Source organism: Hyla sarda, chromosome 3 (genome assembly GCF_029499605.1).
Source record: "Hyla sarda isolate aHylSar1 chromosome 3, aHylSar1.hap1, whole genome shotgun sequence".
Classification (NCBI taxonomy): domain Eukaryota; kingdom Metazoa; phylum Chordata; class Amphibia; order Anura; family Hylidae; genus Hyla; species Hyla sarda.
In genome coordinates, this window is record NC_079191.1 from 366797719 (window position 1) to 366812009 (window position 14291).

At 41.3% G+C, this 14291-nt stretch overlaps 1 protein-coding gene across 1 annotated transcript in view; it reads left to right on the forward strand.

Annotated features, from left to right (window-relative positions):
- The window catches only part of PNPT1 (polyribonucleotide nucleotidyltransferase 1), an 80051-nt gene that overhangs the window by 13067 nt on the left and 52693 nt on the right, over positions 1 to 14291 (forward strand). The window contains exons 7-10 of the mRNA XM_056567719.1: positions 1239 to 1286; positions 2469 to 2582; positions 2836 to 3022; positions 11350 to 11401. Of these exons, the coding sequence (XP_056423694.1) occupies positions 1239 to 1286; positions 2469 to 2582; positions 2836 to 3022; positions 11350 to 11401 (401 nt within the window). The remainder of the gene's footprint in view (positions 1 to 1238; positions 1287 to 2468; positions 2583 to 2835; positions 3023 to 11349; positions 11402 to 14291) is intronic.

Sequence of the window (14291 nt, forward strand, 5' to 3'; positions counted from 1 at the left end):
TCTCTGTGGCCTGTTGGTTTAGAGTCTCTTCTAAGGACGGTCCCTTCCTTGACTTCCTAGCCCATCTAAATGGACAGTGGGAACTGCCGGACGCTCGGTTCCAGGCCTCAGTTGCCTTTTAGCTCATGGTCTCATCCGTGAGTCTTATGGCCGGCTGGGGTACAGTCTCCGGACTGACTCCCCTCCTCTGGTGGTGTTCTCCCCACCACAGGGACTGCTTTGGTACATCCCATGGTCTCTGTGTTCCCCAATGAAGGGCAACCGAGAAAAGGATATTTTTTTTTATTTTTTTTTTTTGTACTCACCGTAAAATCTTTCTCGTAGCCTTCATTGGGGGACACAGCACCACCTCATATCTTCATTCTTGTCCGGATAGCCTTTTCTGGTTCTTAAGTGTGTTCTGACGAAGAATCGAAACAGTGGCTGTAGGGGTCCGGTGGCGCACAGACATTTAATACTATGGGTGAGTGCACATGATGTAACTTCATAGAAATTTTCTGTAAGTGCAGTGTGTATATACATATACACTCTGCAGGTTTCGACCGTAGGCTATTTACCAATAGATGGGAGTTTTGTCTGTCCCTAGTTGTATACATTCAGTCTACTGTCCATATATATTTCTTAATTATCCGTGTGCAATACTATTTTGTCAGCACTTGCACTTTATTTATGTTCTGTGCCCCACCGCTAATTTTATTGGTGTGTCCTTGTGAGTCAAACCTCATGTTTTTATCTTTTTTTTTTTCTATGATGTATAATAAATTGTCAATTGTTCTGGAGATTGTTGCAGCTCTATTCTTTTTGGTATACAATGTTGCATATAGAGCCCTCCTAAGGATATTAGTTTGGTATTAAGCCCAGAACTGCTATGAGGCGTTTATATAATATTGATTCTGTACAAGGTCTGGTGGGACTACTGTTTATTTATTTATATATATATATATATATATATATATATATATATATATATATATATATATATATATATATATAATATTCTGCATTTTGTACTTTTTATTCTATACAGCAAACCCCAGTGTATACCACCATAACAGAGACCAAATTACACTATTGAGTAATGGAGATATATGGATATGCTTACCATATATGCCGGGAATATTCCCGATGCATTAACATGAACTGTGAATGCAGTGTGTTATTAGCCTCAGAAGAAAGGCTACATGTAACTTTTTATGTCTTTTTATCTATGATGTTAAATTTTCTTTGTATCTTTTTAGCCTCCGCTGCACTGGCATTATCGGATATACCTTGGAATGGACCAGTAGGTATGTTTATGGTAGTTAGTTGAACAGCTTGTATTAATGTGCTTTTCTAGTGATCTGAACAAAAAGTAGTAACTGGTGTGATCTGTGAGTATATTATTTTTGAGGCCTGGCAGCAGTGGTGTTCATACTGTATCAGTCAGACAGGCTGAGATGATAAATTAATAGAAAAACCGTAGACAGGTTATCCAACACATCTACCCTCAGCTAGTCGGATGGTCATGCCAAAATGGGGGGGTTGAGCTAACTTTTATATGTTTAGCTCCTTAAGAATGCAAATACACAATATGGCCACATCAAGCACTCACTTTTATAAGGTTCAAGCCCAAGTGGTTAGCAGTAAGTGCTAGACATAAGCATTGCTTGTATGAGAACCCTTAGAGCTCTTGGAAGTAGAGTATCTCTGTCTTTTTCTTCTTTTTTTCCTCATTCTATTAACTCCCTAGGCTCTGCTTGATGTAGCATCGCTAATGCAGCAAGCCTTCGGAGCTGTTTTGCGTGACATATTGGGACAAGGGAGGGGAAGTGAGCTGCGGCAAACAAAAGCTTTTACTTTTAAAATACAAGTATAGCACAAATATCTTCAGACCACCTTTAGGATGGCATAACTCCAGTTTATATTTGCTTACCATGTATTGCTTACGGGTTGCTCGCCCTTATTGGGATACCAATTGCTACAAGAAATACCTAGGAGTAATATTTCGCTCTTCTGATCCATTCTCTGGTACTTTGTTCAATTGTTATATGGATGCTACCCCCATCCTTTTGTGTTCCTTTTTGGTTTCTTGTTTTCGTGTGTTTACAACCCATACTTCATTGTTCTCTCTATATAATGTGTCATAACTTATTTGATCATTCAAGCTTGTCACAAGCCGGACACACATGGTAATCTACTTTTGACTAAATTATGAGATAGCTGCGTCTACTCTCTCTTGACTATGTATTGGGTGTTTATGTTCTGTTAGTTTTTGAGTTTTTTTAAACAATTGAAAGTATAGCACAAATAAAACAACTCTGGCTATTGAATTTATAGCGGTCTTACAGTTAGTGTTTGGCCATCTTTAGTTCTTAGTGCTAACCAGCTTTAGTTTTCTTCCATTTAATGTAAAATGTGTTATTTCCTGTGATACTGTTCACATTTATTTTTTCCTAAGCAGATATGTATTTTCTGTTGTGTTCTTATAGGAGCGGTTAGAATTGGCCTGATCGATGGAGAGTTTATTGTTAACCCTAGTAGAAAAGAAATGTCAGCGAGTTTATTGAACTTGGTTGTCACTGGGTCTGTCCATAACCAAGTAGGTAAGTAATGGTTGGCATCTTATGTCTTGTTTCCCTCCGGCATTGCCTTTTTAGTGATGAATTATTTATAGCGATATTGTGGCCATCTTTAAACATTTTGCACACTACTATTACAGTACAGGCCTTTCTCCTCTTTAGGATCCCTTTTAAAAATGTGTCACTTTATCTGACGCTGCTGTATGTTAACCCAGTGTGCTCATTGATTTTGTTTTATTATTCAAAGACTTTCTTCCTTTTTTTTATTTTTTGGTAGTCATGCTTGAGGCTGCGGCAGAGAATGTTTTACAGCAGGATTTTTGTCATGCTGTTAAACTGGGAGTAAAGCACGCAAGTCAAATAATCAACTGCATACAACAACTAGTGAAAGAACATGGGAAGCCAAAACGTACTGTACAGAAACTGTTCACACCTTCTGAAGAGATTGTAGAGGCTGCAAGAGCGTGAGTAAACTTCTAACGTATTTATCTGCTTCCAGTGATATTGAACACCTGTTTTCTTTGACCAGCAAAAGGCCATATGCATAAACCTTTACCAAACTTTATGGGAAAATCTACTTTTAATGTGGTCCTTAGCCTAACAGGTTTACTTTAAGGTTGTTTCATCACAGACAGCCATGCTAAAAAAAAACAACCACTGCTGGCCTATAAAGGTTGTTATGAGAGTTCTAATCTACAGATTGGTTGAATGAAATAAAAAACCCTTGTTATGTTGATGAATGTTGTTAAAGGAGAACTACGGGATTGAACATTTTATCCCCTATCCTAAGGATAGGGGATAAGTTTCAGATCGCGGGTGGTCCGATGGTTGGGGCCCCCCGTGATCTCCAGTACGGGTCCCGACTCTCTGCATAGAGAGCGCGTGTCTACCACCGCACGAGGCGGCGACTGACATGCGCCCTCCATTTACTGCTATGGGAGAGCCGAAGCGCTGCCTTCGGCAATTTCCGGCTCTCCCATAGCAGTGTATGGAGGGGGCGTGTCGGCCGCTGCTTCGTGCGGTGGTCAACACGCCCTCTCTAACCAGAGAGCCGGGGCCCCGTACGGGAGATCGCGGGGGGCCCCAGCGGTCGGACCCCCCGCGATCTGAAACTTATCCCCTATCCTTAGGATAGGGGATACATTTTTCAATCCCGTAGTTCTCCTTTAAAGAGGGAATGTGAGGAAATTTCCTTTAGGGCTCGTTTACACAGGCAAATTTTAGTGTGAGGTCACACTGTGTTTGAGTTAGAGTGAGGGTGGGCTCTCCATGGCAGATTTTCAGCAGCGAAATGTCTGCTCCAGAAAATCAGCTGTAGACCCCCATTAAAGTCAATGTGGTCTGCTACAGAAATTCTGCTGCAAAAAATTATCAGTGGATATTCTACCCCCATTCAAACCAACAGCAGGAAACACACTGCAATCTCACAATAAAATCTGCCCTTGTGAATGGGCCCTATCTATATATGTTGCAGATTTTCTGCAGCAGATTTTCTTAAATTGATGTCAGAATTTAGTCCTTGTTTTGGTCAGTATTTTGTCCTCATTTTGATCAGTATTTGCAGCCCAAACCAGGTGTACAAAATACAGAAAAAGGTGAAAATTTTAATAGGTTTTATTTTTATTTTTTGTTTCGGGCCCAATCCTGGTTTCGGTTACGTATGATCAAAATACTAGTGTGGACTAGGGATGTAAGAAAAAAAATCGATTTTTCATTTGGCGATACTGAATCGATTTTTAAATATTATTTTTTAATCAATCCTTTTAGGGATGGGAATTTGTATCTCCTGACATGCTGTTCCGGGCGCCGGGCAGGTGAATTTTTCCGGCTCGTGCAAGCAGGGCCGGACCTGACAAGCGCGGCAGCCTTCTGGGTGTATGGAGTGGGCTCCTGACTCCTGCCCGCTCCGTACTCTGCGGCCCCCTTGCTCCGTACTCTCCGCCCCCCCCCCCCCCCCCCCCGCAGCGCGATCGCGGGCGGGCGATCCACTGTGGAGGTAGCCGGGGACCTTACCTCTGCTTCCTGCTGTCCCGTGGCTCTGTCATTGATAGAGCCTGGCTTGACTAGGCTCTATCAATGGATCGCAGATCAATGGAGTTCAATAGAACTCTATTCATCTGTCTGAGGAATCTAATGATTCCTCCTAAAAGTCTAATAAAGTGTGTTTAAAAAAAAAATAAATAAAAAAAAAAAAAATATATATATATATATATATATATATATATATATAGTTTTAATATAAGTGTAAAAGACATAGTTTTTGAGACAGAATCGGGATATATCGTCCCATAAACGGAATCTGGATATATCGTGATATATCTTATAGTCATACGTGTATCGCGGTACGTATCATATCGCCAAATTCTTGCCGATTCACACCCCTAGTGTGGACCCATCTGGGGGTTTTTTTTCCATTTTTTTTTATTTTTTAACTGTTGCTTCTTAGCAGCAAGTGATGTAGCTTGTTTTTCTTATTTTCATACTACAATAGAAAGTCCTGTATGTTGCACTAATGACACACACAGTCATGGCCGTAATTGTTGGCCCCCCTGAAGTTTTTCAAGAAAATTAAGTATTTCTCACAGGAAAAGGATTGCAGTAACACATGTTTATTCCCTTTGTGTTTATTGGAAGTAAACCAAAAAAGGGAGAAAAAAAAGCAAATTGGACATAATGTCACACCAAACTCCAAAAATGGTCTGGACAAAATTATTGGCACCCTTAGCATAATATTTGGTTGCACACCCATTGGAAAAAATAACTGAAATCAGTCGCTTCCCATAACCATCAATAAGCTTCTTACACCTCTCAGCCGGAAAGTTGGACCACTCTTCCTTTGCAAACTGCTCCAGGTCTCCCTTATTGGAAGGGCGCCTTTTCCCATCAGCAATTTTAAGATCTCTCCACAGATGTTCAATGGGATTTAGATCTGGACTCATTGCTGGCCACTTCAGATTTCTTCAGCACTTTGTTGCCATCCATTCCTGGGTGCTTTTTTGACATATGTTTGGGGTCATTGTCCTGCTAGCTGTACAATGTGACCCAAAATCCGTTGGTAATCCTCAGATTTCATGATGCCTTGTACACATTCAAGACACCCAGTGCCAGAAAATGCAAAACAACCACAAAACATCATTGACCTCCACCATATGTCACTGTAGGTACTGTGTTCTTTTCTTTGTAGACCTCATTCCGTTTTCGGTAAACAGTAGAATTATGTGCTTTACCAAAAAGCTCTATCTTTGTCTCATCTGTCCACACTGATGACACTGATGCTCCCTGAGCCTGCAGGACAGCTTGAATATCTTTGGAACTTGTTTGGGGCTGCTTATTCACCATACGGACTATCCTGCATTGACAACTTTCCTCAATTCTTCTCTTCCATCCACACCAAGGGAGATTAGCTACAGTGCCATAGGTTGCAAACTTCTTGATAATGTTGCGCACTGTGGACAAAGGCAAATCTAGATCTCTGGATATGGACTTGTAACCTTGAAATTGTTGCCGTTTTTCCACAATTTTGGTTCTCAAGTCCTCAGATGGTTCTCTTTCTGTTGTCCATGCTTAGTGTGGCACACACAGACTCACAATGCAAAGATTGGTTAACTTCTCTCCTTTTTATCTGCTTTCAATTGTGATTTTTATATTGCCCACACTTGTTACTTGCCCCAGGAGCTTAAAGGAGCATCACATGCTTGAAACAATCTTATTTTTCCACAATTTTGAAAGGGTGCCAATAATTTTGTCTAGCCCATTTTTGGAGTTTGGTGTCATATTATGTCCAATTTGCTTTTTTTTCCTCCCTTTTTTTGTTTAGTTCCAATACACACAAAGGGAATAAATGTGTATAGAAAAACGTGGTACTGCAATCCTTTTCTGTGAGAAATACTTAATTTTCTTGAAAAATATCAGGGGTGCCAACATTTACGGCCATCACTGTATATAGTGAGGTTTGACGTGAAGATAGAAAGAAATATCACCCAGTCATGCCTACAAGTATCTTGCATCCTAAGTCTTTCTCCACTAGATGGTGCTAGTGTTCTTTAGGCATTTATTTTTTATTTTTATAGAAATGTTTATTCATGTATAATTTACATAAACTTTTCTGTTATTTGGAGTATATATAGAAACGTGCTGCTTTAATAAATTTTTTAAATATTAAAGGTTATTAACCTCTTAAGGACTAAGGGCGTACCTGTACGCCCTGAGCCCGGTCCCGGTGTGAAAAACGGGGTCACGCCGTGACCCCGCATCACACTGGGTTGTCCTGGCTGCTAACGATAGCCGGGACCCTGGGCTAACAGCGTGCGCTGTTAACCCTTCAGACGCGGCGGCGGTCAAAGTTGACCGCCGCGTCTGAAAACGAAAGTAAACGCTTCCCGGCAAAAAAATAAAATCGCGATGTTCCGATCAGCTGGGACGCAGGCGTAGGTCTCCTTACCGCTCTCCAAGGCATCCGATCGTCGATTGATTGCTCCAAGCCTGAGCTACAGGCTTGAGCAATCAAGCCCCTATCTGACTGATCCCTGCAAAGCTATGGCTTTGCAGGGATCAGCATAAGAGATCAGTGTGTGCAGTGTTATAGGCCCCTATGGGAGCTATAACACTGCAAAAAAAAAAAGTGAAAAAATAAAAAGTTAACAAAGGTAATTTAACCCCTTCCCTAATAAAAGTTTAAATCACCCCCCTTTTCCCATAAAAAAAAACTGTAAATAAAAATAAACATGTGGTATCGCCAAGTGCATAAATGTCCGAACTATAAAAGTATATAATTAATTAATTAAACTGCACGGTCAAAGGTGTACGCGCAAAAAAATTCCAAAGTCCAAAATAGCGTATTTTTGGTCACTTTTTATATCATAATAAAAATGAATAAAAAGCGATCAAAAAGTCTGATCAACACAAAAATGGTACCGTTAAAAACTGTATATTTGATATGTATGTTGTCTGTAAGATGTGTCGATGTGTGTATGTAATGTATGATATAGGGGGCAGCAGCCCGATGTATGTGTATATATGATGTGTGTATGTAATGTATGATGTGGGGGGGGCAGCGGCGGGTGTATGTATGATGAGTGTATGTGTGATGTGTATGTGTGATGTGTATGTGTGATGTGTATGTATGATGTAGGGGTGGGGCAGCGGCGGGTGTATGTGTGATGTGTCTATGTATTATGTATGTAATGTATAATATAGGGGGCAGTGGCCCGGTGTATGTATATGTGTATGTATGATAAGTGTATGCATGTATGTTTTGTACTGGGGCGGACTGACAAGTGCTGCTGCCAGTTGTGCTATCTAATTTTTTTAAATTCATTTTTAGTGTCTTCTGGCCACCCGCACTAAATTGCACCCCCAGAATCCCACCCCTTCATACTCACCCGCCGACCAAGAGCCCCACGGATGCACGCAAACACGCCCGAACCAAAACTACAACTCCCAGCATGTTGCACCATAACCTAAACTGTAGAACTATAAAGTGTAACATGCTGGGAGTTGTAGTTTTGGTTCAGGGCAGCTGCTGAGCCATAGGCTGCATCACGGCATGCTGGGTGTTGTAGTTACTAACTGCAATTCCCAGTATTCCTTGACACAGCCTATGGCTCTGCAGCTGACACTATTGTGTAACATGCTGGGAGTTGTAGTTTTGGTTTGTGTCAGCTGCAGAGCCATAGGCTGTGTCAAGGAATACTGGGAATTGCAGTTAGTAACTACAACACCCAGCATGTCCTGATGCAGCCTATGGCTCAGCAGCTGACCTGAACCAAAACTACAACTTCCAGCATGTTACACTTTATAGTTCTACAGTTTAGGTTATGGTGCAACATGCTGGGAGTTGTAGTTTTGGTTCGGGGCAGCTGCAGAGCCATAGGCTGCATCAAGGCATGCTGGGTGTTGTAGTTACTAACTGCAATTCCCAGTATTCCTTGGCACAGCCAATGGCTCTGCAGCTGACACAAACCAAAACTACAACTCCCAGCATGTTACACTATAACCTAAACTGTACTACTATACAGTGCAACATGCTGCAACACCCACACAACCACAGGCTGTATCAGGGCATGCTGGGTGTTGTAGTTATCTAGTAACTAAATGCAACATAATGACACATAAATTAGAGTAAATAAAATGCACCACACAAACTGGAAAGCAGAATCCCCCCCCCCCCCCGTAACACAGCGTTGTTCAGTGTTTTCCAATCAAAAGACTACATATATAAGTCCCTATGAAGACTGAAAAATAGTGATTAAAATATTTTAAGTGCGTATATATGTGAATAAGCCCCTTTCCTAATAAAAGTTCTGATAATAAATGATTCCAATAAAAACTACAGATCACGGCACATAAGATTACCCTCATACATCCATGTATGTGTAAAGATTGAAGTTATTGGGGTCAGATGGGGGGGGGGGGGGGGCTTGCCTCGGGTGTAAAAGGAGCTATCTACAGCTCTCCCGCCGCTAATAGCCTGGCATGCTGCGATCGCCGTGGCCGCTATTAAACCATTAGATCACCGCTGTATAAGTTGACAGCAGTGTCTAAAGGGATCTTATATCCATCCCTGGTGGTCTAGTGGGGGGGATCAAACTATTTTGGTTGAAATTATTTCATCTACCAGGACAAGTGGATTTTCTTGAGGGACAAGTAGATCATGTTCCGCTTTAGCCCCTTGGACAAGTAGTTTTTTATTTTTTTTTTATTTCCACACCCCTGGTCCTTGAGGGGTTAAAATGATGGGTCTGATCCTAACGGTGAAATGCCTTTCTTTGCCATCTTACATGTGAGGCACATTGTTTCTAGGATGGGTGAGGTGACCATAATATTTTTAAAAAATAAATGATGAATTTAAAACTGTACCCTTTTATATGCAGAAACTGCTACATTACTTGTCAAGATGTGTAAGTTTCTTTGTATGTTATTCAAAAAGAAAAAGAAAATCCTGGAATGCTTGTTTAGAGTTTGACTTCAATGGTTAATGCTCTAAACAGTATGAAAACATTGCTAGAAATAAGAAGTAACTTTTCAGGATGTGGCTTAGTTTTGAAGCTAACATTGGGGGAGGGGGAAATACACATATTTTTACATGACGCTCTAGGCTTTTTTTTATTTTTGCATAAAACACAGGAAAAGTCAACGTTTTGAGCAAATAAATGCTTACCTGAAATGTTATGCCAAAACATTGCTTCACTTCCTCCCAATGACCACCCCCCACCTCCAAAAGCCATCAGTAACCCAAACCACAGCTTCTGTCCCCCGTACAAAAAATACAAAAAACTGTGATTTGGGCAGTAATTTGTGCAATAAAAAAAAAAATGACAACTCCCTTGTGTTAGCTCAAAAAATTAAAATAAAATTCTATGTATAACAAAGGATTTTTTTAATAACTGAATGAGAATTTTTTTTTATTAAAACAAAAAAAAATGTCTGGTTGTGAACTGGGAAACTCCTATAGGACGCACCGGCGTATAAGACGCACCCAATTTATAGGTGCAAAATCTAAAAAAATTAAGATTTTGAACCCAATAGTGGTCTTCAACCTGCGGACCTCCAGATGTTGCAAAACTACAACTCCCAGCATGCCCGGACAGCCGTTGGCTGTCCGGGCATGCTGGGAGTTGTAGTTTTGCAACATCTGAAGGTCTGCAGATTGAAGACCACTGCATAGGAGGTAATACTCCCGTATGCCCGCCGCTCCGCACCCGTCACCGCAGCCCTGGATGTCGCTCCATCGCTGTCGCCGTGTCCCCGTCGCTCCGGAACGTCTCTGCTGCCGGCCGCGTATCCTCACTCGCCGTCATCACGTCGTAACGCACGCCGACGCACGTACGCGACGACGTGATGACGAGGAAGGAGAGCGCCGGCCATACAGGGGATCCCTGAACGGAGAAGACACCGAGGAGGCAGGTAAGGTCCCTCGCGGTGTCCTGTAAGCACTAACCCGGCTATTCAGTCGGGCTGTTCGGGACCGCCGCGGTGAAATCGCGCCGGTCCCGAACAGCCAGACTAAACAGCAGGGTTAGTGTCATTTTTCCTTCAGACGCGGCGGTCAGCTTTGATCGACACGTCTGAAGGGTTAATACAGGGCATCACCACGATCGGTGATGTCCTGTATTAGCCGCGGGTCCCGGCCGTTGATGGCCGCAGGGACCGCTGCGAAAGGGGTGTATTCGCCGTATAAGACGCACCAACTTTTCCCCCCCAGTTTTGGGGAAGAAAAAGTGCGTCTTATACGGCGAAAAATACGGTAGTTAATCTCTTTCCATAACTGAAAGAGGCAAGATATGCCATAAATGTCTGGTAGATGTGCATCCCACCAGATAGGGCAGGAGCCAAGGAATCCTTAGGGTATGTTCACATGGTGGGAGAATGTGGGGAACATTCCATACATTTAAAAGTTCTGGCGGGTGCTAGGACCGCTCAGAAATGCACAATGCATTTCCGAGTAAAATCTGCAGAAAGAATAGCCTTGTCTATTCGCCGGAATCAGTATTTCCGCGGCAGAAATCAATAAGACTTTGTTGCAGCTGAATGTCCGTGCGGAATATTCCTGCAGAATTCTGCATGGACATTCCACCACGTGAACATACCCTCATTCTGCAGATCTTGGAGGACCATATCCTGCAAACATGTAATCAATATGATGGGAATATGATTTCAATGATCCTGTGTATAGAATGATCGATGTTGTGATGTATGTTAGAGCTCTGAAATGCCTGCTTTAGATTGAGTTTACCTTTATTTATAAATTTTTTCTATTTTTTTTTTTTTTTTTTCATTTTGTCCCCCTCAGGCTTGCATCTGAGAAGCTATATTCAATTTTTTCCGATTTCACCCATGACAAAGTAAGTGTTAAAATCTTAGAACTTTGACTTTTAACATATAGGCTCTGATTTACTAAGAATTGAGTGTAGTTTTCTTTGTGGGGGGGAGGGGGGGGGGTTCTCAGACAGGTATTTTTCTATGGTATTTACACATTTTTCCCTTTTTTTTTTTACAACTAATCTGTGCTGTCAGGTTTTTCAGATCTCAAATCCTCCACATTTTATGTGGGAACATTAGTAAATTTGTTGGAACACCCTTTTTCAGGTTTTCTGTGTGAACTGAGTGTTAGTAGGGTTTTTTGGAATTTTTGTCGAAAATTCTGGCGCAGGACACATGCGACACACAAAAACCCTGCAAAATCTACTCAGAAAAGCCTTAGTAAATGATGCCCATTGAGTGCACTGATAAATGATTCCACATATCTAGCCCTATATTCTATTACTGACATGTTCTTACACTGCTTTCGAGAAAAACCATAGTATATGCTCTGCCATTCTTTTGTCTCCCATTGACATATCTGGGTGATTGCGATGCAGTGCCACCTCTGTGCCAGGGATACCTTCTCTGTATTTATATGTCAAATAAACTTGCATTATGGTAAAACCCCTTTATGGCACTTGTAAGTAAATTATCAGTTAAACATATTTGGTCTTTCAGCTAAGATCTTAGGCTCTATGGGCAGTGCTAGTTTAAAGGGGTACTCCGGTGGAAAACCTTTTAGATCAACTGGTGCCAGAAAGTTATTTAATGTAAATTACTTCCAATAAAAAAATAAATAAATAAAAATCGTAATCCTTCCAGTACTTATTAGCTGCTGAATACTACAGAGGAAACTCTTTTCCTTTTGGAACACAGAGCTCTCTGCTGACATCACGAGCACAGTGCACTCTGCTGACATCTCTGTCCATTTTAAGAACTGTCCAGAGTAGGAGAAAATCCCAATAGCAAACATGCTGCTCTGGACAGTTCCTAAAATGGACAGAGATGTCAGCAGAGAGCACTGTGCTCTTGATGTCAGCAGAGAGCTCTGTGTTCCAAAAAGAAAAGAATTTCCTCTGTAGTATTCAGCAGCTAATAAGTACTGGAAGGATTAAGATTTTTTTTAATAGAAGTAATTTACAAATGTGTTTAACTTTCTGACACCAGTTGATTTAAAGAAAAAAAAGTTTTCCACTGGTGTACACCTTTAACCTATTAAGGACCAAGGGCGTACCTGTACACCGTAAGTCCGCCCCCTTTCTATAACGCGGGGCCATGGTTTGTGGGACCGGACCCGTGGCTAATAGCGCGCGGCCCTAATTGCGGTGCCGTGAGTTATTAACCCTTTAGACACGTCGATCAAAGTTGATCGCCACGTCTAAAGTGAAACTAAACTACTCCCGGCTAGCTCAGTGGGCTGTTCGGGGCCGCCGTGGTGAAATCGCAGCGTCCCGAACAGCTGTATGACACGAGGAGGGTCCCCTTACCTGGTGTCCGATCGCCAAATGACTGCTCAGTGCCTGAGATCCAGGCATGAGCAGTCAAGTGGCAGAATCATCGATCAATGGTTTCCTATGAGAAACCATTGATTAATTTAAACGATCAGTGTGTGCAGTGTTATAGCCCCCTATGGGGGCTATAACATTCCAAAAAAAAAGTGGGAAAAAAAGTGAATAAAGATCATTCAACCCCTTCCCTAATCACCCCCCTTTTCTCATAAAAAAAATAAAAGTGTAAATAAAAATAAACATGTGGTATCGCAGCGTGTGAAAATGTCCGAATTATAAAAATATATTGATAATTAAACGGCACGGTCAATGGCGTACGCGCAAAAAAATCCATAGTCCAAAGTAGAGTATTTTTTGGTCACTTTTTCATTAAAAAATGTATAAAAAGCGATCAAAAAGTCTGATCAATACGAAAATGGTACCGTTAAAAACTTACCGGCCCGTACGCGGAAAAATAAAAAAGTTATAGGGGTCAGAAGATGACAATTTTAAACGTATAAATTTTCCTGCATGTAGTTATGATTTTTTCCAGAAGTACGACAAAATCAAACCTATATAAGTAGGGTATCATTTTAACCGTATGGACCTACAGAATAAAGAGAAGGTGTAATTTTTACCGAAAAATGCATTGCGTAGAAACGGAAGCCCCCAAAAGTTACAAAATGGTTTTTTTTCTTTAATTTTGTCACACAATTATTTATTTTATTTTTTTTAAGTTTCGTCTTAGATTATTGGGTAAAATTACTGTCATTACAAAGTAGAATTGGTTGCGTAAAAAATAAGCTATCATATAGACTTCTTTTTTTTTTTTTTTCATGATAAAGAGTAAAAAATTAGAGTGCAAAAACAGAAAAAACCCTGTTCCTTAAAGGGTAGCTCCCACCATCCTCTTTTTTTTTTTTTTTTTCTGTCCCTGCCTATTGCCCATCTATCCCTAACCCCCTCCCTGCCTTTATTTATTTTTTATTATTATCTTAAAAATGGCATTTTGTCTGCCTGGTAGTGTGCTCGCTACCAGGCAGACTTCCCCAGCAGGCACCACGTCACTGATGCCTGCTGGGGACCGACTTCCGCCCTTAGTTCCCCTGACAGGGTGCCTCCAGCTGTTTCATCACTACAACTCCCAGCATGCCCTGACATCTATTTGCTGTCAGGGCATGCTGGGAGTTGTAGTGGTGAAACAACTGGAGGCACCCTGTGTTGGAAGACACCCAGCCCCCGTCCTTAAGGACCACGGGGTTTTCAGTTTTTGCACTTTCATTTTTTCCTCCTCACCTTTTAAAAATCATAACCCTTTCAATTTTGCACCTAAAAATCCATATGGCTTATTTTTTGTGCCACCAATTCTACTTTGCTGTGACATCAGTCATTTTACCCAAAAATCTACAGCGAAACAGAAAAAAAAAATCATTGTGCGACGAAA